A 25454-nucleotide genomic window follows, 5' to 3' on the forward strand; every position below is an offset into this window, starting at 1 on the left:
TGACGTAAGCCACGGCCGTGGCATTATCCAATTGAATCCAAATTGAACAACCCTGCAGACGATTTGTCCAGTGACTCAGGCAAAGCTTTATCGCTTGGAGTTCCAGAATATTGATTGGTAGTCTGGACTCCTCCACGGTCCAGGACCCTGTGACACACAGCTTCCCAAGCACTCCTCCCCAGCCAGACAGGCTGGTGTCCGTGGTTACCACTGTCCAATACAATGAGAGGAAGGACTTGCCCTGGCGTAGGGCCAACGAGCGAAGCCAGCACAGAAGGGCACTCCTTATGCCATCCAAGGATTTTGGATCTTTGTTCCACTTGACAAGAATTTCCCTTTGTTAGGGTCTCACGTGGAACTAAGCAAACAGGACTGCCTCGAAGGTCGACACCATCAGAACTAAGTGAAGAAACAAATTTAAACCCGCGCTGCACAATAGTGATAAATTATTCAGTGAAAAAAACTGAGAGTGTGCAGCTGCTGCAAACACTAAGAAATTCTTAGAATAAATGAATGAAAACAAAATTTATGCAGCGCTAGCAACAAATTAGTGACAAAAATTGTTTGAAATGAAACCAATCTATATCATGTAAATTCAATATGTAATGATAAAATGTATCAATCAGATTAAAGTGCATAAATTCCTATAGTAATAAATTAAAGTGCATAATTTAACTAAAAAATTAATAAATATACATTTAAAGTGTGAGATTTAAAGTGCAAAAATAGTGGAATAAAGTCCTTATTGATGATCCAAAAAGGTGCCAAAGTGCCAAGTAAATAAAGGTGCTTGTGAGGTGAAGGTGCCCTCTTGGTTCCCCACTCACCGGAATTAGATTGTATAAAAGCCCTTGATTTTATTGCACATTTGCCCAGGATCAGATGTGGGATTCCTCCGATGTGTCCTCCGTGTTGAAATCGTTCCCGATAACACCATTAAAAGAAGAGAGGGCCATACATCGTGAAGTACGTAAGGTATAATTTTATTCCCCAAAAAGCGATTGAATACTTACAAAATCAAAGAGTTAAAATGGCATGTAGCAAACAAAGCAAGTGGCGCCGCTCTTGGCGTGCGTTCCACATACAGGAAGTTCCCGACCGGAAATGATGTTACGTCCGCAACCGGAAGTGCGTCAACGCGTTTCGCCGTCACACACAGCGTCTTCAAAGGAACGTCCTTTGAAGACGCTGTGTGTGACGGCGAAACGCGTTGACGCACTTCCGGTTGCGGACGTAACGTCATTTCCGGTCGGGAACTTCCTGTATGTGGAACGCACGCCAAGAGCGGCGCCACTTGCTTTGTTTGCTACATGCCATTTTAACTCTTTGATTTTGTAAGTATTCAATCGCTTTTTGGGGAATAAAATTATACCTTACGTACTTCACGATGTATGGCCCTCTCTTCTTTTAATGGTGTTATCGGGAACGATTTCAACACGGAGGACACATCGGAGGAATCCCACATCTGATCCTGGGCAAATGTGCAATAAAATCAAGGGCTTTTATACAATCTAATTCCGGTGAGTGGGGAACCAAGAGGGCACCTTCACCTCACAAGCACCTTTATTTACTTGGCACTTTGGCACCTTTTTGGATCATCAATAAGGACTTTATTCCACTATTTTTGCACTTTAAATCTCACACTTTGAATGTATATTTATTAATTTTTTTGTTTAATTATGCACTTTAATTTATTACTATAGGAATTTATGCACTTTAATGTGATTGATATATTTTATCATTACATATTGAATTTACATGATATAGATTGGTTTCATTTCAAACAATTTTTGTCACTAATTTGTTGCTGGCGCTGCATAAATTTGTTTTCAACCATCAGAACTAAGGCATGCAAGTCCGCAGAGGGGACAGGTTGCTGAATAACAGCAAACGAATTGCCCTCTGCAACTTTTGCAGCTTTTCCAGGGGAAGAAACACCCTCGCCAAAGCGGAGTCCAGAGTCAGGTCCTGATAATCCAGTTTTAAAGATGGTACCAGAGCAGATTTTTTTTAAATTGATGTTCCAACCAAACTCTTGCAGAGTCTGTACAGTGATTGCCTAAGTCGCCCAACAGGATGAATGCGAGTCTGCTCTTAAGAGGAGATCATCCAGGTACCCCAGTACTGAAATATCTCATTGTGGCAGTAATGCCAATACCAGAGCCAACACTTTGGTGAAGACCCTGGGAGCGGAGACAAGACCAAAGGGTAATGCCACAAATTGATAATGCTCCTCTCCTACAGTGAAGCAAAGAAAACGCTGGTGTCCAACGTAAATAGGGATGTGTATATATACGTCCTTGATATTGATGGAGGCCAAAAAGTCTCCTTGGTGTAGGGACGCCACTACCGTGCAAATGGACTTAATTCAAAACTTCTGTACCCGCACAAAGCAGTTCAGAGCCTTGAGGTCCAAGATTGGACGCACTTTGCCTTCTTTCCTGGGAACAGTGAACAGGTTTGAATAGAACCCCTGAAAGCGTTCCCGAGAGGGAACCGGCACAAATCACCCCTTGCTACAGCAGATCTTGTACCGCCTCTTGTAGATCCCTTAACCGAAATGGAGATAGGCAAAGATTGGATGGGAAGAATCTGTCCGACAATCGAGACCTGAATTCGATCTTGTAACCCAATCGGATCAGCTGGTGGACCAATTTGTCCTGAATCAAGGAGGTGCATGGTTCCAGAAAGAAGCGAAGATGTCCCCCCACCCCAGTTACGGGTGAGGGTGTCCCTTCATGCAGATGGCGATTTGTCTGTGGATCTGGATTGGTCTGCTCTCAGCTTACCTGACCAGATCTTCTTGGGAGCCCCCAGAAGACCTAAATGGCTTAGATCCTTTCTCCTGCGTGCCGGAAGTACGAAATGGCCGCCTGTGGGCTGTAAAATAAGGTCCCCGTCTATTACGTGGTGACTTGCCCTTGGAGGATTGAGGAAGAAGAGTACTCTTTCCATCTGTAAGACCCTTGATCAGTTCATCCAATAAGGATCCAAACAAGCGGTTCCCCGTAAAGGGGAGCTCTGATAGAGCCTTTTTTGAGGCCTGATCTGCAGACCAGCTTTTTAGCCACACCATGCTTCTAATAGCTACCCCCCCCCCCCGCAGATACTCTGGCTACAAGAGGGGCAGCATCTAGTGACGCATCACATATAAATAGTAGGGCTTAGACCATTTGGTCCCTTAGCTCTGCAAGGTCCAGAGGGAGCTGTTCTGTTTCTAGATCACTTTTTAGTAACTTTGTCCATTCCGTTATCGTCTGGGACGCCAGAGTGATCACGAAGATCAATTTAAGTATTGAGCCCACTATCACATGTATGTGGCGGGACAGAGACTTCTATCCACAGGATTTGTTAAGACCGGGGACTCCTCCACCGGGACCACAGTAGATTTGTTCAGTCTGGAGACTGGATGGTCCACCTTCAGTGGAACAGTCCATTTTGCGGATACCGCGTTCGCGAATAGATAGTGTCTCTTAAAACGCTTCGGCACCAGTAATGGCACCTTTCCACCGGCTCAGCTCCACTCGGCCCTGCTTGGCTCGGTTTGGTTTTACACTGCATGGTACCGCATGGTACGGTGTTGGAACGGTTCGGTACGGTTTGCTTTTCCACTAAAGTAAAGTGGGTGGGATAACGATTCTCTGACCAATCAGTGGCTAGTAGTGACAAACAGTCAAGGCTGCATGCAAAGGATTGTGGGATATGGTACTGGTACGGCCCTCTTGGAACCACAACTGAGGTGGTACTGTTTAAGCGAGCCGTACCGTACCGTACCGAACCATTCCAACACCGTACCATGCAGTGGAAAAGCGCAAAAGCGAGCCGAACCGTTCGGTTCCATGCAGTGGAAAAGCGCCATAACATCTGTTTGAGGTGCCCCCATTGTTCAGAGACGATTTTGTCAAAAAGTCCCAAACAAGGGAAAACCTTGCCCGACTTCTGGGATTTGAGAGTGCCAAATGACACCAGCGTCTCAGACGCTGCAAAATCATCCGCCATTTTTAGAGTTTCCCGCACTGACACTATAAGTACCTCCACCAGCACGCTTTTCCACGTGGCTGCAGACGAGGATATGTTGTCCTCGCCATCCGAGTCCGATGACGCAGAACCCTCAGGGTGACGTGTTCGCTGGGCCATTTCTACCTCAGAATCTGAAGATTAAAGAGGCAGGGGAGGGCTTTTTACTAGTGGTATTTTTTTAAAACCAAATCCACTTTTCCAAACCCGCCGTTAAGGCAGACAGGGGCTGCGACCCGCAGGCCGCCGCAACCGCAAGGAGGGGATCTGTAGGTAAAATTTGTTCCTGGGACTCCATATAAACCCTGGAATAGTGCAGTGTCACTTTAACAAAACTGCGAAAAACAGACCCACACCGCTGCACCAGCGGTACTACAAGTCCCAGCCACTAACACTGCAGATAGCAGGGTGAGAGACCTACAGGGACCCCAATAGACATAACCCCATTCGATATGGAGGCAAACAGGATCGGTCTGCTGTGCAGAGATCACGATCTTCACAGGAAGAGGAAGTATCTGGGTCATCACTAGTAAAGGCCTAGCTGCTCCCTGCTGTCCAGCGTTCGAACTCCGAGAAAATGGCCGCCCAATGCATTCTATGGGGAAACCACAAAAACATGGCCACCCACGCATTTCAATGGAAACTTCTGCAAAATGAGGCTGAACGATTCTACAGTAAAATGGTGGCCCCCTCGGCGTGCCATGCGGTCTCCAGGACCCCCTAAAAGGTCCAAACAATTAGTGGCATCGGGGGCCCCACCAGGATTAACCCCCCCCCCCAGCGGATCCGCTATAGTGGCATCAGCACGTCCAGTCCCCAAGGACTCCCGCCGCTGACTGAGGTTGGGAACACTATGAAGGTGGGGAGGGAGGCCTTGGGGGAGCCTGGTACATAACGAGAGGCCAGGGGGTAAGAGGGGTACTCGAGGGTCTGACCTTCCCAGGGAGGGGCCCACGTCGGCCCCAAGACCACCAGAGCTAAGTGGGGACACTACTCACCATATCAACGACATCGGGTGTGTGCCACTCTGAATAGACTACCTCTCCACTCGGTGTGGGGGTGCTGACGGGTTATGGTGCGACTCAGACCAATCTAGGTCTCGTGAATGCAGGCGAGGTGTTAACTCGCCGGCCAGCCCCGTCCATTGGGGCTCTGTCGTGGCGAGGTCTAGCGATGGGCTACACAACCTGCACACGCTCGCTGGCCGGGCTGGGAGACCTTAAGGATCTAGGATATCCAGTCCGAAACCCAGTCTGGCTATTGATTGCAGTTCTCTCAGGAACATAACTAGCTAAAAATGTAAACTTTTCACAAAGGTTCCCTTTAAAATAAAAAAGGCAAGCGAAGACCGAAGTCCCAGCCGGGAACTAGGTCCTACTCCTAAACTAGGCAGAAACAAACTGAATCCTATAGCAGAGTGAGTGGGTGTATGCCTACAGGGACTGCCCCATAGGCGCGGTAAAGATTTTTCCTGCCTAGTGTCCTACTCCTGTAGGGGGCAGCATAACCCAATGGTCAAGAATAATATGGAGCTGCGTCTGTCAATGAACGATAGAGAAAATCGATTTTACGGTAAGTCAAAAATCACATTTCTCTTTCGTTCATTGATGGACATAGCTCCTGGTATTCATAACCATTGGGACGTCCCTAAGCAGTGTTAAACATGAGGGGTAGAAAACAGTTAAAAAAAAAAAAACAGCCAACCAGGCAACAGGGGCTCAACCCAAACAACTGGAGCCCACCGGAAAAAAAACAATACACCCTCTAAGAGGATTAGGTCCTCTCAACAGCAGCCTGCAAAACTTTGCGGCCAAAAGGAAGCATCCGCAGATGTCAACGCGTTCACTTTATAAAACTTTGTAAACGTGTGCACTGACGAGCACGTTGCCGCCTTGCAAACCTGTGTCACTGACGCCTGATGACGGAAAGCCCAGGAGACACTAAGCGCCCTAGTAGTGTGCGCCTTGACAGGGAAAGCAGGAATCTGACCCCTGATGGAGTAGGCCTGAACCACCGTCTGTCTGATCCATCTGGAAATGGTCGCAGAAGAAGCAGACAACCCTTTGCGAAGTCCATCCATGAGCACAAAGAGAGAGTCTGACTTCCTGAAAGACTCGGTAGCTGCCAAGTACACCCTAATTGCCTGGACCACATCCAAGGCATGCAAGGCAATTTTCTTCGGCCTGGGACACAGGGAAGGCAACACAATGCCTTCATTCAAATGAAAGTCAGAGACCACCTTAGGAACGAATGACGGACAGGGGCGAAGCACCACCTTATCCTTGTGAATCACCATATAAAAAGGTGGACAGGAGAACGCTGCCAGTTCCAACACCCTGCGCGCACAGGTGATAGCCACCAAAAAGGCCACCTTCTGGGGCAGCGTAAGCAGGGGAATCTCACAAATTTTCAAAGGGAAGCTTCTGTAGAGCTAAAAGCACTTTGAGATCCAAGGTAGTAACTGAGCCCGCACTGGAGGGATCAAATGTGGACACCCTTTAGAAAGGTATGCACCACGGAGTGTGTGGCCAAAGGTCATTGGAAGAAGACCGCTAAAGCCGACACCTGGCCCTTGATGGTACTCAAGGCCAATATCTGTTCAACCCCCCCATTGAAGGAAGGTTAAGATACAAGCCACTGAGGAGCGAGGATGCACCCCAAAAGACACCATGCAATGTATGCCTTCCACGTACAATGGTAGATCTTCCACGAAGTCGATTTCCTAGTTTTTAACAACGTAGGAATCACTGACTCAGACAAACCTCTATCCATCAGCACCTGGCGTTCAACAGCCAAGCCGTCAAAGCCAGCGGCTGTAAAGCAGGATGGAAGGATGGAAGATCGGTCCTTGGGACAGCAGATCCTCCCTGAGAGGAAGCTTCCAAGGAACGTCGGCGACCAGCTGCACCAGTTCGATGTACCAAGCCCAGCAATGCCAGTCCAGAGCCACTAAGATGACCGGAACCCCTTCTGCCTCGATCCTGCGTAGGAGTCTGGACAGAAGGTTGAGAGAAGGAAAGGCGTATATCAGACGAAACTGACCCCACGGGGCCACCAGCCGCCTGTGGCGTCTGCCAGTGGATCCCTTGACCGAGCCACAAATCTCTGCACCTTTCTGTTGAGCCAAGATGCCAACAGATCTACCTTGGGAGTGCCCCACCGGAGACAAAGCTGATGAAACACCTCCGAATGAAGGGACCACTCCCCATGGAGGCGGGGGGGGGGGTGGTTTAGCTACTCCTCATAATGGGAACAAGGTGGGCACCGCTCCAGACAGATCCTTCTCTCCATTGAAATGGGGGGGGGGGCTGTCGACCAGGAGGAACACTGCGACTCAGACCGAGGCCAGGTCTTATGCAACCTCGCAAGACATTTAACTCGCAGGGCCGCCCCGACCTAGTGTGGAGCTGAGGTCTGCGTGTGCTTGCTGGCCAGACTGGGGTGACCACTGGATCTAGATTATCCAGCCTGTCGCCCAGTCTGGCATGTTATGGTAGATCTCAGAGGAAAAATCCAGAAGCAAAAAATGGTCTATCTAAAAAATGTTGCCAGGACCAAAGATCCCAGCAAGGAATTAGGTCCGGACTAGGCAGAAAAAAAAAACTTGAGTGACTATAGCAGGGAGAGGGAGTATACCCCTGGGATTGTCCATGGGTGTAGCCAGATTTTTTTTTTCTGCCTAGTGTCCTTCTCCTGTAGGTGGCAGTATAACCCAATGGTCAAAAATGACAGGAGCGGCGTCCGTCAATGAACGAGATAGATTATATATTTTGACAGTTCAGTTTAGAGCACAAGCAAATGTGGCACTTATTTAGGATATGCATTTAACCACATAAGGACCAGGCCTATTTGACACTTGTTTACAAGTTAAAACATTTTTTTTCCAGAAAATTACTTGGAACCCCCAATTTTTTTTTTTTTTTTTTTACCAGAGACCCTAGAGAATATTTACGCAGCACTCATACAAATGCAATTTTAGAAAAAAATACTTTTTAAAATAAAAAATAAGAAAACAGTAAAGTTAAACAAATTTTTTTTCTATAATGTGAAAGAAAACGTTACGCCGGGTAAATTGATACCCAACATGTCATGTCATGCTTTAAAATTGCGTACACTCGTGGAATGGCGACAATCTTTGGTGCATAAAAATTTTAATAGACGACATTTTAAACATTTCTAAAGGTTACCAGTTTAGAGTTACAGAGGACGTCTAGTGCTAGAATCATTGCTCTTGCTACAACGATTGTGGCGATACCTCACATGTGTGGTTTAAACACTGTTTACATATGTGGCCGCGACTTGCACATACGTTCGCTTCTGCGCGCAAGCTCGGAGGGACAGGGCGCTTTAAATTTTATTTTCTTATTTGTTTTACTTTTTATTTTCACACTGTCCCTTTAAAGAAAACATTTTTGATCACTTTTATTCCTCTTACAAGGAATGTAAACATCCCATGTAACAGAAGTAGGGCCCTTTAAGGCCATTGGGCGGAAAGGACGTTTGACATCGCTCCGGTCCTCCAAGGGCATAGAGTCGAGTGGGGGCCATCTTGCCCTCACTCAACTTCCTGCCCATCAGGAGAGGGGATTGGATCGTTTTCCCCGCTACTGACGTCAGAGTAGGGACGTAAACACACAATGGGCGGTCCAGAAGTGGGTAATGTAAGGCCTCATTCACACCATACATGCAGAAAAACTAACGGACAGATTGAGACTATGGACAGATGAGACCAAGATCAACTTGTACCAGAGTGATGGGAAGAGAAGAGTATGGAGAAGGAAAGGAACTGCTCATGATCCAAAGCATACCACCTCATCAGTGAAGCATGGTGGTGGTAGTGTCATGGTGTGGGTATGTATGGCTGCCAATGGAATTGGTTCTCTTGTATTTATTGATGATATGACTGCTGACAAAAGAAGCAGGATGAATTCTGAAGTGTTTCAGGCAATATTATCTGCTCATATTCAGCCAAATGTTTCAGAACTCATTGGGCGGCGATACACAGTGCAGATGGACAATGACCCGAAGCATACTGCGAAAGCAACCAAAGAGTTTTTTTAAGGGAAAGAAGAAGTGGGATGTTATGCAGTGGCCAAGTCAATCACCTGACCTGAATCCGATTGACATTGCATTTCACTTGCTGAAGACAAAACTGAAGGGAAAATGCCTCAAGAACAAGCAGGAACTGAAGACAGTTGCAGTAGAGGCCTGGCAGAGCATCACCAGGGATGAAACCCAGCGTCTGGTGATGTCTATGCGTTCCAGACTTCAGGCTGTAATGGACTGTAAAGGATTTGCAACCAAGTATTAAAAAGTGAAAGTTTGATTTATGATTGTTAATCTGTCCCATTACTTTTGGTCCCTTAAAAAGTTGGAGGCACATATACAAACTGTTGTAATTCCTACACAGTTCACCTGATTTGGATGTAAATACCCTCAAATTAAAGCTGAAAGTCTGCAGTTAAAGCACATCTTGTTTGTTTCATTTCAAATCCAGTGTGGTGGTGTATAGAGCCAAAAAGTTTATAATTGTGTCAATGTCCCAATATTTATGGACCTGACTGTATACTGCAAAAACTCAGATTAAATAGCATTGGGTACAACTTTCTACTTTCCTCTGTGTTAGCTTCCCCATGGGCAGATGTATATAATGATTTAATCTGATTGTCCTTAGGAAGACAAATCCATGCACAGCTGCAGAGCTGCTGGCTCTGTTAACCTGCAAGTTAAGTAGCATAGACAAGGGAGGATGAGCAGGCAGACACAGCCCTATCAGGACAGGATTGCTCTTGAAGGCAACTGGACAACACCATTAGAAATGACCCATACACATGCGATGGTCATGAGTAGCAAAAGTAATCTCATATTTAAAAGTAACTGTACTTTCTTATGAAGTCCTCTAAAATGTGCTCCATGAAAGAAGAAGAAAAAAAAAATCCTTACTTTTCATTTTGAATCTTGAGAGAATCATTTAGTTTTTTCATGGTTTCAGCTTGCTTAGTTAGGGTGTTGTAGGATACCTGTAAATCTTTTAACTGCTTTTCACAGAGTTCATACCTATTAAGAAAACAAGCAATTAAAAAAATGTGAATTGTAAACAACAAACATGTCATACTTGATCACAAAAGTTTTGAACAGAGCAGCCCCAATCCCCCTCTTCTCTGGCCCCCGCCAGCGCTCCGCCACCCTTCTGAGAGCCCAAGGCACACCGCTTGCTATGGGGATACTTATGCAGACTGGATCCCGAGCTGCACTGTATGTATCCATTTAGGCAGAGCATGTGGCTCGGCCTGCCCTCTGCTCTTTTCTCACAGGCTATGATTAACAGCAGCAAAAGCCAATAGCTCCCACTGCTGCCTCCATGGCCAGTGAGGGGAAAGAGCCACTGTTCTCAGGCACAGAACTGGATGGTGATCAAGCTCAGACAAGTATAAGAGGGCCAAGGTGTTGCACACAGAAGGTTTTGTATTACCTTAGAGCAGCCTTTTTCAACCAGGGTGCCTTTAGGGTTTCTTTAGAGATGCCGTGGGTAAAATACCTAAATATTGCATACAAGCAAGCGGGTGGATCAGCAAAACTGCCTTTTTGTTACACAAAGCCACAGGTCTTTTCATTGTGCACAAATTTCAACCTTCTAGTTGCTGGTGTCCTATCAACCACTGACATCAGATGAGAAAGATGACGTTGGGTGCCTACATAGCATCCTTGTTTGCCCCGCACCCCATCAGCATTGGGGTCACATTAGCTGAGTGAGGGAGAGAAACACTGGAATACAAGTCAGTACCAGTGTGTTTTGAAAGAATAAGTCCATGAACCTAATGAGAATTGTACAGGAACCACACATCATTCCTGTTCAATTCATATGCGATTCAGTGCTGTGTGATTTGAGCCCATTTTTGAATGGGCTCAAAACATACTGCAATCACACATCAAGTCATGCATGCACCAATTTTGGAACCGCACTGCAACCAGATTGCATTATACTTTTGTACCATGCGATCCAGTGTGGGCAAACACACTGTATTTGTGACCTGCATTTGGGGTTTCGTTAAGCTTGCACTGACACCCACTGCAGATCCTAAGGGCGGCGCAATTTGAATGCAGTGTGGGAAAACGTGCACGGACCGCTGTGTTTTACTGCACTGCTTAATGTGAACCTAGGCTTAATCACCTCTAACATTGGAGGTTCTACATTAATGAAGGTTGCTGCATTATGTAAAACTATTAGTTTAGTTTACAATTTGGAACGCGGTGCCGCGAGGTTGTGTAGAATTTTAAAGGGTGCCTTGACTGGAAAAAAAGTTGAGAAACACTGCCATAGAGAATGCATTAGGGTAAAAAAACCTTCTGCCTTTAGAACCACTTTAAGAGGAGCAAAAAATAAAAAAAATAAAATAAATTTTATCTTCAATGATTTTTAAATTTTATAAAAATTGCTTACTTTAGGATATGGTCAGAATAGGAGACTTTCAGTGTTTCATGCTCTTCAGCCACTGCTTGCAACTTCTTGCTGTGGTGGAACAACTGCTCCATGTCACTGTTGGCTCGTTCTGACTCCAGCTGCTGAGACTTTAAAAGCAAACTCAGCTCCTCATTCTTCCTCTCTGCTTCCTTCAACAGCGTAGCAAGCTTTCTTGCCTGCCACATTGAAATAAAAACTTACGGTTGTTTATTTATTTTTTTTAACCGAGTTAACTTAAGGATACTTTGAAGCAAGAAAAAAATGACTACAGCTGTTCACATTAAATAAAATGGACACACTTTAAAAAACTATTTGATTAAAACTACCTTAGGGGTAATCACTTGAGTCCCAGAGGCATCCCCCTGCATGTTTTGGATTGCATTTTTATATTAAAAACAAAAAGGAAATGCATGTCAACAAGTGTTAAGATGTGTAAATAGGTCCCAAGACCCAGAAATTTTTCTTTCAGAGTTGCTTCTGTTCTGTAGCTCAAAACATCCATTTGTACATGTCAGCTTTTGTAATTTACCCTTATAAATGTTTATTTTGGTACAGTCAGGTGTATTTTTTTTTTTTTAAATGTGGATACATTGGTTTTCATTTGCTAGATTTTTTAGTTTTAAAAATGTCCTTCTTACTTAGTAGGACACTAGGCAGAAAATAATTCTGGCTACACCCATGGGCAGTCCCAGGGGGTATACCCCCTCTATCTGCTATAGCCACTCTGTTTTGTTACAAGCAGTGTCCGTGTCGGGAGAATAACTACTCCACAGAGGGGTGGGTGCTGTGTCTGTCAACGAACATCAGAGAAATTAATTTTACGGTAAGTCAAGTCAGTCATTTTCTCTTTTGTTCATTCACGGATACAGCTCCTGGTATTCATAACCATTGAGAGGTCCCAAAGCAGTGTTAAACATGAGGGTGGGAACAACCAAAAAAAAATTTCTTAAGGCTAAACATTAGCCAACCAGGCAACGAGAGTTCAACCAAACAACTGGAGCCCACCTGAAAAAAACAATACACCCTCAAAGTGGGACCCAGCAGCCTGCAAATCCTTGCGGCCAAAGGAAGCATCCGCAGATGCTATCACATCCACTTGATAAAACTTTGTAAAAGTGTGCACCGACGACCAGGTGGCCACCTTGCAAACCTGCGTCACTGATGCCGGAAGGCCCGGAGGAACTAAGCGCCCTAGTAGAGTGCACCTTGACAGGGAAAGGAGGTACTTGACCCCCTGATGGAATAGGCATCATCCACCGTCTATCTAAACCATCTGGAAATGGTCACAGAGGAAGCAGAGAACCCTTTGAGGTCTGTCCGTGAGCACAAAGTCTGACTTCCTGAAAGACTCTGTAGCTGCCAGGTACACCATAATTGCCTGGACCACATCCAAGGCATGCAAGGCAATTTCCTTCAGCTGTTTAGGCCTGGGAAACAGGGAAGGCAACACAATGTCCTCATTCAAATGAAAATCAGACACAAACCTTTGGAAGGAAAGATTGACAGGGGTGAAGAACCACCTTATCCCTGTGAATCACCAGATAGGGTGAAAGGCTTTAGAACGCTGTCAGTTCCGAAACCCTGCATGCAGAGGTGATAGCCACCAAAAAGGCCACCCTCTGGGACAGCGTAAGCAGGGGAAGCTCACAAATATTTTCAAAGGGACGCTTCTGCAGAGCTGAAAGCACCAAATTGAGATCCCAAGGTGGCAACAGAGCCTGCACTGTAGGGACGAAAATGTTGGACACCCTGAAGAAAGGTACGCACCAGGGAGTGTGTGGCCAAAGGTCATTGGAAGAAGACCTTCAAAGCCGACACCTGACCCTTGATGGTACTCAAGGCCAATTGCTGTTCAACCCCCATTGAAGGAAGGTTAAGATCCGAGCCACGAGAAGGAGCGAGGATGAACCCCAAGCGACTCACACCACACAATGTATGTCATCCACATACGATAGTAGATCTTCCTAGATTTCTTAGCTTTCAACAGTGTAGGAATCACCGAATCAGATAAACCTCTATCCTTCAGCACCTGGCGTTTAACAGCCAAGTTGTCAAAGCCAGCGTCAGTAAAGTAGAATGCAAGATCGGTCCTTGGGACAGCAGATTCTCCCTGAGAGGAAGCTTCCAAGGAGTGTCGGCGACCAGCCGCACCAGATTTGCGTACCAAGCCCAATGAGGACAGTCCGGGGCCACTAAGATGACCGGAATCCCTTCTGCCGCGATCCTGCGTAGAAGTCTTGGCAGAAGCTTGAGAGGAGAGAGGAATCAGGCGATACTGACCCCATAGAGCCACCAGCGCAATGAAACACCTCCGGATGAAGAGACCACTCCCCTTGGTCCAACGCCTGCCAACTGAGGTAATCTGCCTGCCAATTTTCCACCCCGGGAATATGTACAGCAGAGAGGGCTGGAACGAACCATTCTGCCCAACTTCGAAAGCCGGCTACATCCAAAGCCGCCAGGATACCTCTTGAGCCCCCTTGGTAATTGACATAAGCCACGGCCGTGGCATTGTCTAATTGAATGCGTACTGGACAACCCTGAAAACTATCCATCCAATGATCCAGACACAGTCTGATCACCGGAGTTCCAATACATTGATCGGTAGTCTGAACTCTTCCAGCGTCTAGATCCCCTGAGCAGAATGCTTGCCAAGGACGCCTCCCGAGCCGTACAGACTGGCATCCGTGGTGACCACTGTCCAATACAAAGGGAGGAAGGATTTTCCCAGCTGAAGAACAAAGCCACCATATCAGGGACTCCCTCGTTCCCAGACTCATCCGGATCGGATTGTCCAGAGACTGCGAAGTCTTGTCCCATTCGGTCAGAATTTCCCTTTGCAGAGACCTTGTATGGAACCGTGCCAACAGGACCTACTCAAAAGGTAGACCCCATCAGGCCCAACACCCGCATGCAAGTCCGGAGGAATGACCATCTATTGGACAGCAGGAGGCAAATTGCAGCCTGCAATTTCTACGGTTTGTCCAGAGGAAGGAGCACTCTGGCTAAGGCCGAGTCCAGAGCCAGGCCTAGATGATCCAGCTTCGTGGACAGAGCCAGAGCAGACTTCTGAAACGTCATAATCCAGCCGAAATCCTGCAGAGTTCGTATTGTGATCTCCAGGTTTTCCACCAGAGCAAAGGGAGACTCCGCTCCCAGGAGTAGATCATCCAAAGTAGCCCAGTACCGCGATACCCCTGTTGGGGTACCTAAGCTAGCACCGGGTCTAAGACTTTTGTGGGGAGTAGAGGCGAGACCAAAGGGTAATGCTCCTCTCCCACAGCAAAGCAGAGAAAATGCTGGTGACTGGCACATATTGGAATGTGAAGGTAGGCATCCTTGATCGAGGCAAAGAAATCTCCCCGACACAGGGATGCCAGCACCGTTCGAATGGATTCCATTCTGAACTTCTGTACCCGCACACAAAGCAGTTGAGCACACTGTGGTCCTGGATTGGACGCACTTTGCCCTCCTTTCCTGGGGACTGTGAACAGGTTTGAGTAAAAACCCTGAAAACATTCCGAAATCGGAAGCCGGGACAATCACCCCTTGACGGAACAGGTCATGTACCGCCCCAAACAGACCCTGTAAGCGGTCTTGGGACAGGCGCAATTTGGAAGGAAAAAACCTTTGCGGGGAGAAGAGCGAAACTCGATCTTGTAGCCGGACTGAATGATTACGTGGACCCACTTGTCTTGCACGAGGGAAGTCCACGGTTCCGGAAACCAGTGAAGACGTCCCCCCACCCCCGTTACGGGCGAGGGAGCACCTTAATGCTGAAGGAGCCTTATCCATGGGCTAGGAGACGCCCGATCTTGGCTTGTCAGACCAGGCTCATTTGAATCCTCCTGAATAAGCCCTGAAAGGCTTTGAGCCCTTGTCATTCGACCCTGAGGGATGAAAAAAACTTATGAGCTGAGAAGGAAGGCTACGACAAGGTTCCTTGCCCTTAGTAGCCTGTGGAAGAAAAGTACTCTTCCCCCCCGGTGAGACCTTTAATGATGTCATCCGGGGTAGTTCCAAACAAGCGATCTGTTTGGAAAGGAAGAGCAGTCAAAACCTTTTTTGAAGTCTGATCCGCAGACCAGCACTTGAGTAAAAGGACCACTGCCAAAGCAAGAGAGGTGAGCAATCAGGGGAGCCACATCCAAGGAGGCATCACAGATAAACTGCAGCCCCTGGACCAGCTGGCCCGCCAGCTCAGCAAAGGCAGGTGGGAGCTGTTCCCCCCTCCAGGTCACTGCATAAGAGCTTAGCCCACCCGGTCAAGAGTTTGCGACACTAGGGCAATGGTGAATACCGGCCTCATTGCCGAACCAGCCAGAGTGTACATATTGCGGGCCAAAGCCTCCGCCTTCCGGTTAGCCGGACCCTAAAAGGCCGGGGACTCTTCAACCGGAATCATGGTTGCCTTGTTCAAACTGGAAACCGGAGGCTCCACCACCGGTGGTACAGTCCACTTCTTAAGAAGAGACTCCTCATAGAGGTAACGCCTAGTAAAGCGCTTAGGGACTCCACAGGGACACTTTGGTCGTCCCCACACTTTTGGGACAATTCTGTCAAAATAGGCAGGGATTGGAAACCCTTTTGCCGCCCTGGATGGCTTGTGAGTGCCAAAGGGTACCTGCATCTCTGTTGCAGCTTCAGCTGCATCCTCCATCTCTAGGGACTCACGCACAGATACAATCAGTGCATCCACCAGCGCCTATTTGTGTGCGGTCGCAAAAGTGGAGGAATCATCCTCACCATCAGAGGATTCCAGATGCATGGTTGCAGACCCATCAGGGTGACCCACGTTCGCGGCTGGCAAATCAGATTCAGGATCTGATGAGACAGGGAAGGCTAGGGCATTTTTTTTTGCTAGCCCGTCGTCCCAAAGCTACCTTCACCCGGGACACAAGGGACTCCAGGAACGCTGTCTGTGCATGGATAGGACCCGTAGCCTCAGAGAGGGGGATCAGGTGGAGAAATGTAATCAAGACTCCATGAATTACCAGGGTGAGCCCACAAAATGTGTAAAACACTGGTAAGGGACGAACCCCACCGCGCTGGCAGCACCCCCTGGTTGCTAGGCACAAGGCACCAAGCAATCCTCAGCAGAGAGGGAGAGGACCCCAGCAGACTTATCACCCACAGAAACAAGTGCCTGCAGCCACCAGGATAATGCACTACACATGCAGCGATCAGGAAGTAAAATCATCCAGGGGATGAGGAGGGGCTCCTACCACCAAAATCGCCACCCACAGTGCTCCACTGTCAAGGCCGCTGCTATTTTCAATAGCAAACCACAGCAAAATAGCTGCTGGACTACACAAACATGGCCGCTATTAATACACAGGCTACAACAAAATGGCGGCCCCACGAGGCATACAGGGGACCCAGGAGGGAGACCAGGCCTCAGGGACAGATCCAGGCAGGATGGGCGGCCCTGGCAGAACCCCCACCAGGTACAACCACCCGCACAGTCGATCGTCAGGTCGCCGGCGGTGCACCTTCTCTGGCCCCCCAATGGCTAGTAAGCGCCCTGCCACAACCCCAGTAACAGTGGCTAGTCCACCCAAACAGCCCCAAAATATGTGGAGGGGTGGGCAAGTGAGGGACTCGGTAAGAGGGGGGGGGGCCTGCGGAAGGAAGGGAACCCAGGGGTCTGACCATCCAAAGGGGGGACCCACGTCCACCCCAAAACCCTCTAGGGGGAGAGAGGAGGGGGGACAACTACTCACCATACCAGGAAACAGGTGGGCACCGCTCCAGACAGAACCCCTCTCCATTGAAATGGGGGGGCTGTTGACCAGGAGGAACGCTGCAACTTGGGCCGAGACCCGGTCATGTGCGACCTTGCGAGGCGTTTAACGGAGTACCTATCCCCTGGGACTGCCCATAAGCGTAGCCAGACTTTATTTCTGCCTATTGTTCTGATCCTGTAGGGGACAGTTTAACCCAATGGTTAAGAAGATCATGAGCTGTGTCCGTCAATGAATGAAAGAAAAACATAATTTACACAGGTGTGTGATCACTCCAATTCTGAATGATATTGTGTATGCTTATGAGCATAAATGGGGATGTCATTCAGAGCATGCAAATACTTGTTGGTACCTGGGGACTAACGGGTGAGTTTTTTTTTTTTATTAACACTTTTAAAATTGACCCAATTAATTCTTCTTAATAAAAGGTCTAAGATAGGTCAGGGAGACTCCGTCCATTTCCCCTCTTCATTCACCTAGAAGCAAAAAAACCCTTATAGCAGAGCTATTTGGCATGGTTATCACTACTACGATGATTGTTGAAAATTATGTCACAACACTATCTCTTCAAGGACCATGCAACAACATTATGTTGTATTGTACTGTGATACAAGGAGCTTTTATTGAGACTTCTTTAGCAGGATTTTAAGCCCAGGAGCTGCCCATTTCATAGTAACTGACAGCTGGCAGTTCTAGCATTAACCTTCATCAGGGTCTGGCATCATTTTATGACAATGCTGGGAAAACAGGTGTGCTCCTGCTAGTACGCTCTATGAAGTAACATCTGCTTGATGGAATAAGTTCAACTATTCTTATGATCGGTCTTGTAGAATGCCACCATTCCTGAGCGCTGCTGCAAGTGATATCTACAGTGGGTACGGAAAGACCCCCTTAAATTTTTCACTCTTTGTTATATTGCAGCCATTTGCTAAAATCATTTAGGTTCATTGTTCTTCCTCATGAATGTACACATAGCACCCCATACTGACAGAAAAACACAGAATTGTTGACATTGTTGCAGATTTATTTAAAAAGAAAAACTGAAATATCACATGGTCCTAAGTATTCAGACCCTTTGCTCAGTATTTAGTAGAAGCCCCCTTTTGATCTAATACAGCCAGGAGTCTTTTTGGGAAAGATGCAACAAGTCTTTCACACCTGGATTTGGGGATCCTCTGCCATTCCTCCTTGCAGATCCTCTCCAGTTCTGTCAGGTTGGATGGTAAACGTTGGTGGACAGCCATTTTTAGCTCTCTCCAGAGATGCTCAATTGGGTTTAAGTCAGGGCTCAGGCTGGGCCATTCAAGAACAGTCACGGAGTTGTTGTGAAGCCACTCCTTCGTTATTTTAGCTGTGTGCTTAGGGTCATTGTCTTGTTGGAAGGTAAACCTTCGGCCCAGAGCACTCTGGAGAAGGTTTTTGTCCAGGATATCCCTGTACTTGGCCGCATTCATCTTTCCCTCGATTGCAACCAGTCGTCCTGTCCCTGCAGCTGAAAAACACCCCCACAGCATGATGCTGCCACCACCATGCTTCACTGTTGGGACTGTATTGGACAGGTGATGAGCAGTGCCTGGTTTTCTCCACACATACCGCTTAGAACTAAGGCCAAAAAGTTCTATTTTGGTCTCATCAGACCAGAGAATCTCATTTCTCACCATCTTGGAGTCCTTCAGGTGTTTTTTAGCAAACTCCATGCAGGCTTTCATGTGTCTTACACTGAGGAGAGGCTTCCGTCGGGCCACTCTGCCATAAAGCCCCGACTGGTGGAGGGCTGCAGTGATGGTTGACTTTCTACAACTTTCTCCCATCTCCTGACTGCATCTCTGGAGCTCAGCCACAGTGATCTTTGGGTTCTTCTTTACCTCTCTCACCAAGGCTCTTCTCCCCTGATAGCTCAGTTTGGCCGGACGGCCAGCTCTAGGAAGGGTTCTGGTCATCCCAAACGTCTTCCATTTGAGGATTATGGAGGCCACTGTGCTCGTAGGAACCTTAAGTGCAGCAGAAATCTTTTTGTAACCTTGGCCAGATCTGTGCCTTGCCACAATTCTGTCTCTGAGCTCTTCAGGCAGTTCCTTTGACCTCATGATTCTCATTTGCTCTGACATGCATTGTGATCTGGAAGGTCTTATATAGACAGGTGTGTGGCTTTCCTAATCAAGTCCAATCAGTATAATCAAACACAGCTGGACTCAAATGAAGGTGTAGAACCATCTCAAGGATGATCAGAAGAAATGGAAAGCACCTGAGTTAAATATACGAGTGTCACAGCAAAGGGTCTGAATACTTAGGACCATGTGATATTTCAGTTTTTCTTTTTTAATAAATCTGCAACAATGTCAACAATTCTGTGTTTTTCTGTCAGTATGGGGTGCTATGTGTACATTCATGAGGAAGAAGAATGAACCTAACTGATTTTAGCAAATGGCTGCAATATAACAAAGAGTGAAAAATTTAAGGGGGTCTGAATACTTTCCGTACCCACTGTATATAAATAAATATAATATGCGGCATGTTCTGACACAACTAGCTCAAATGGAGTACTGCTATATATAAAATGCTTCAGTATACTAATTCCTGGGAAAGATGAAGGACAAGTGCAAACTGGGAACTCTTATCAACTTAGGTCATAAACTCAGCTGTCAAGTCCATCTGAACTGACAGACAACTCTGTACAGTTTTCCTCTCACCTCCGTTTCAGCTTGTGCTCTTTGACACCGGTACTGTGCAATCAGTCTGTCTGCTTGTGCAAGGGCTAGTGCTTTGGCTTCCAGTAAGTCTTGCAGCCTGCTTTCCTTAGACTGCACAAAGAACACAACATAATATTACATTACAATTGCTGTAAATTTTTCTGAGAAACAATTTAAAATGCAATACTTACTGCTAGTGCAGAAAGCTTTTGTTCATAAACATCCATTAAATCAGAAATCCTCACATCGTTCCCCTGTTCCTTCATCTAGTAAAATTAAAAAGGAAGTTAGTAACCAGCATCAGTAATAGGAGATGAACTTGTAGAATCAAGATTGAGGCAAATTCAGTTAGTGTTGTCAGGCTAGGGTTTTTGGGTCAGCCAGAAATGGACCTGCTCACAATTCACACACATGATTTACAGAGCAATATGGGTTCTCTAAAGACAAACAACAGCAGCGTTTTTTCTTTATAGTCTCTCTCTGAGGAACCTTTCATGCGGGTGTCAGTTTTTGGCAAGTAAAACCTCATGAATATGGATTTAGGTTACATAAGTTAACATAAGTTTGCACATCTGTCTTCAGGTCAGTTGACATCAGTTTGCACATTAGTGAAGATCATATCAGTATATATACTTTTTTTTTTTTTTTTAGTTGCAGAAACCAAACCAATCATAGGTGACAAAAGTAAACCACAACAATATTTCTTGCCTAAAAACCAGACATAAATGGAACAAACAGCATCCATTTACATCTGTTTAGATCATTTAAACTGAAAAGGGCACAATCTTGTTCTGTTTAAAAAACGGACCTGACATGGAGGTAAATGGATAATTTGTTTACATCCAGCTGCCCATAGACAAACATAGTAGTTTAGTCTGGATCTAGCTGAAAAACAGACAGACTGATCCCGACTAAACGCCTGTGTGGAAGGGCCATGACTGAAAACTCCAGAATGCCATCTAACCTGGCAGGCAGGCAAGGGGGAAGAAGGATGCATCACTGCTATTACTCATTCATCTGTGTGTAACTCCAATGTAAAAATAGTTGATACACGTTCAAAGGCATATATATTATAAATTTACCTCCATTCCTGTTTGAAGTTTATGTATGAGATCCTGGATATTGGCAGAAGATATGTCAACACTGTTCAAATTTGACATCGGTGAGGATCTACAGTTGTTCGTAACAGCTTGAATTCCAAATTTCTTTGTTGGATGCTCAGTTTCTTGCTGTATGTAGGCATTGTTAGCTGCAATGCTTTCCCCAAGTCTAAAATTAGTAGACCATATTATAAATCTTGGTATTGATCACACAGGCTGTACAACTTTAGGCAGTTCAATCACAAGTAACTACAATATACTACATTTATAAAGTTTTCTTTGGGATTCTCAAAACCTATGAATTCAGATGTTCATTCTGAAGTATACTAAAGGCATGACAAAGCGCACCAGGGGCTAGTCTTTCACATTTCTGATGCGAGAGCGGTCCATCACTTTTCTGAACGATTGTGTGCGTTGCTCAAGGAAACTATTACCAGAAACAGGTGCCATAGGCCAAAAATTGATCCTTACAATTGCTTTGAGGTTTGGTGCCATTTACTGCCTCTGCACTGTGGATGCACTCATCTTTTTATGATGTAAATCGCTCAAACTCATGACTAAACACCCCTTATGCAAACCAAAAATTAGAAATCTGGGATTTTTGTCTTACCGTAAAATCCATTTCTCTGATGGCCATTGATGGACACAGCTCCTCCTGTTCTTGATCGTAGGGTTATAATGCCTCCTACAAGAGTAGGACACTAGACAGAGAAAAAGCTTGAGCACGCCTATGGGGTAGTCCCTGGGGGTATACTCCCAATTCCTGCTATAGGTATTCAGTTTTGTAACAAGCAATGTCAGAAGGAAAAAACCAAACTCCATAGAGGGGCCGGTGCTGTGCCCCTCAATGAACATCAGAGAAATGGATTTTACAGTAAGACAAAAAATGCCATTTTATTTCGTTCATTGACCGACACAGTTTATCTACTTGACTATAGGGATATCCCAAAGCAGTGTCAAACATGAGGGATGGGAACAGCAGAAAAAAAATGAAACTTCCCCAAGGCTAAACATAGCTACCAGGTAACTTGGGAGCGCAACTGTCAACAACTGGATTTCACCAGAAAAAAAAAAAATAAAAAAAAATAAAAAAAAAACACACCCTCAAGGAGGATAAGTCCTCTAAAAAGCAGGCTGCAAAACTTTGTGGCCAAAAGAAGCATCCACATCAATTTTTTAAAACTTTGTGAATGTGTGTGCAGACGACCAGGTAGCCACCTATAAACCTGAATTACCGACGCCGGATGACAGAAGGCCCAGGAGGCACTAAGCGCCCAAGTATAGTGCGCCTTGACGGGGAAAGGAGGACCCCTTAATAGAATAAGCCCGAACCACACTCTGTCTGATCCATCTGGAAATGGTCGAAGCAGCCAGCCCCTAGCAAGGTCCATCCGAGGACAAAATAGTGAGTCTGACTTCCTAAGACTCCATAGCTGCCAGATACACCCCTATTGCCCGAACCACATCCAGGGAGTGCAAGCCAGCTTCCTTAGGATGCTTAGGCTTGGGACATGGAGAGCAACACAATGTCTTTATTCAGATGAAAGTCAGAGACGACCTTCCGAAGGAACGACTGACATGATGCAGAAGCACCTTATCCCTGTGAAAAACCAGGTAAGGTGAACGACAAGACCATGCCGCCAGTTCAGACACCATGCACGCCGAAGTAATGGCCACCAAAAAAGGCCACCTTCTGAGACAACGTAAGCAGGGGAATCTCCAAAATATTTTCAAAGGGAGGCTTCTGGAGAACTGACACCAAATTGAGATCCCACGGCGGCAATAGAGACCGCATTGGAGGAACCAAGTGTCTCACACCCTGGAGAAAGGTACGCACCAAGGAGTGTGTGGCCAATGGGCGTTGAAAGAAAACCGCGAGGCCGAGACCTGGCTCTTGATGGTTGGTACTCAAGGCCAGGCGCTGCTCAATCCCTTGTTGGAGGAAAGCAAAGATCTGAGCCACCGAAAAGGGTAAACCCAGAGGGATTCACATCACGTAATGTAGGTCTTCCACGTACGATGGTAAAACTTTCTAGTAGATTTTCTAGCTTTTAACAGCATAGGCATCACTGAGTCCGACAACCCTCTGTCCTTCAGCACCTGGCTTTTTAACAGCCAAGCTGTCAAAGCCAGCGACTGTAAAGCAGGCTTGAAGATCGGCCCTTGGGACAGCAGATCTTCCCTGAGAGGGAGTCTCCAAGGAGCATTGGTGACCAGCCATACCAGATCGGCGTATCAAGTCTGGTGAGGCCAGTCTGAAGCCACTAGGATGACTGAAATCCCTTCTCCCTCGATCCTGCGTAGTAGTCTAGGCAGTAGCTGGAGAGGAGGAAAGGCATAAATCACTCCATGGAGCCACTAAAGTGTCTGTAGCATTGGCTAGAGGATCCAGAGACCGTGCCACAAACCTCTGAACCTCCCTGTTGGAGCGAGAGGCCAACAGATCCACCTCGTGAGTACCCCACCGGCGAAACATCTGATGAAACCCCTCCGGATGAAGAGACTAGTCTCCCTAGTCTTACGCCAGTCGGCTGAGATAGTCCTCTTGCCAATTTTCCACCCCTGGAATGTGCACAGCAGAGGGGGCTGAAACAAATTTTTCTGCCCACCTTAGAATGCCGGCTACTTCCCGAGCCGCTAGGACACTTCTTGTGCCCCCTTGGTGATTGACATGGCATTCCTTGGCATTGTTCGATAGAATCTGCATGACAACCCTGGAGACGACTTGTCCAATGATCCAGACAAAGTCTGATTGCTCGGAGCTCCAGTACATTGATGGGTAGTCTGGACTCTCTCAGACCAGATTCCCTGAGCACAATCTGAGAGACGACCGTCTTCTGGTCAGCAAAAGCGGAATTGCCTCCTGCAACATTTGAAGTTTCTCCCGAGGAAACACTCTGGCTGAACACGAATCCAGAGTCAGACCCAGAGAGACTAGGCCTGTGGACGGAACCAGGGCGGACTTCTGAAGATTCAGAATCCATTAGAACTCCCTCAGCGTTTGCAGAATAATCTCCAAGTTGTCCTCAAGGCAAACAAAGACTCTGCTCGTAAAAGCAGATTGTCCAGGTACCCCAGAACAGCAATCCCCTGCTGACGTAGTAATGCTAAATCTGGGGCCAACAGTTTCATGAAGACCCGAGGAGCGTAAGAGAGACCAAAGGGTTAACGCCAAGAATTGATAATGCTCCTCGCAACCACGGCAAAGCGAAGGAAACTCTGATGGGCAACATATTGGGATGTGAATGTAGGCATCCTTGATGTCTATGGAGGCGAGGGACTCCCCCTGATGTAGGGACACCACCACAGTGCGAATGGACTCCATGCAGAACTTCTGTACCCGCACAAAGTGGTTTAGCGCCTTGAGATCCAGTATTGGGCGCACCTTGCCCTCCTTCCTGAGAACTATAAACTGGTTTGTGTAAAAACCTTGAAAAGATTCTGACTTTGAAACCAGAACAATCACCCCCTTGAAGTAACAAATCTTGCAACGCCCCATAGGGATCCTTTAAGCGATCTGGATAAGTGCAGGTTGAAAGGGAAGACCCTTTCCGGAGGATACGATCAAAACTCGATCTTGTAGCCGGAACGAATGACTTTGTGGACCCACTTGTCCTGGTTCAGGGAGGTCCACAAATCCAGAAAGCAGCAAAGACGTCCACCTCCACCCCAGATACAGGTGAGGGTGCCCCTTCATGCAGAGGAATTTTTGTCCACAGGTCTGGCAGCACCTGCTTGTGGTTTGCGTGACCAAGAATGTTTGGAACCCCCAGCGGAAGCCCGAAAGAGCTTGGATCCCTTCTCTCGAGATCCTGAGGGACGAAAAGGTCACTTGTGGTCCGAAAAAGGAGGGTCTGCGATGGGACTCTTTACCCCAGGAAGCCTGAGGAAGAAGAAGAGTACTCTTTCCCCCTGTGAGGCCCTTGATGAGGTCATCCACGGAAGCTCCAAACAGGCGATCCCCCATGAATGGAAGATCAGACAAGGCCTTTTTAGAAGCCTGGTCCATAGACCAGCATTTCAGTCCGATAATGCGCCGCAGAACCACTGCTGAGACAGACAGTCTAGGAAAGCAGGGGAGGGGCATCCAAAGAGGCGTCGCAAACAAACTTGGACCAACTCATCTGCCAGCTCCACCAAGGCAGGGGAGCTGCTTCTCCTCCAGGTCCCGGCATAAAAGCTTAGCCCACTCGGTCAGAATTTGTGACACCATGGCAATAGTAGTTACCGGCCTAATCGCCGAACCAGCCACATATGGCGGGCCAGAGCCTCCGACCGCTTATTAGCTGGACCTGTAAAGGCCAGGGGACTCCTCAACCAGAATGAAGGTAGCTCAATTTGCTGGAAACCGGCGAGTCCACTACAGATGGAATTGTCCACCTGTAACGCAGGTAATCCTCATAAGGATACTGTAAGCAAAAACGCTTAGAAACCACTGCGT

At 46.9% G+C, this 25454-nt stretch overlaps 1 protein-coding gene across 1 annotated transcript in view; it reads right to left on the reverse strand.

Moving 5' to 3' along the window:
• Window positions 1–25454, reverse strand: part of CIP2A (cellular inhibitor of PP2A) — a 172627-nt gene that overhangs the window by 29901 nt on the left and 117272 nt on the right. Inside the window, exons 14-18 of the mRNA XM_082247297.1 lie at window positions 20996–21182; window positions 20105–20179; window positions 19914–20024; window positions 11459–11655; window positions 9961–10074 (exon numbers count right to left, since the gene is read on the reverse strand). Of these exons, the coding sequence (XP_082103423.1) occupies window positions 9961–10074; window positions 11459–11655; window positions 19914–20024; window positions 20105–20179; window positions 20996–21182 (684 nt within the window). The remainder of the gene's footprint in view (window positions 1–9960; window positions 10075–11458; window positions 11656–19913; window positions 20025–20104; window positions 20180–20995; window positions 21183–25454) is intronic.

This window comes from Pelophylax lessonae, assembly GCF_965119305.1.
Source record: "Pelophylax lessonae genome assembly, chromosome: 2".
Lineage (NCBI taxonomy): Eukaryota > Metazoa > Chordata > Amphibia > Anura > Ranidae > Pelophylax > Pelophylax lessonae.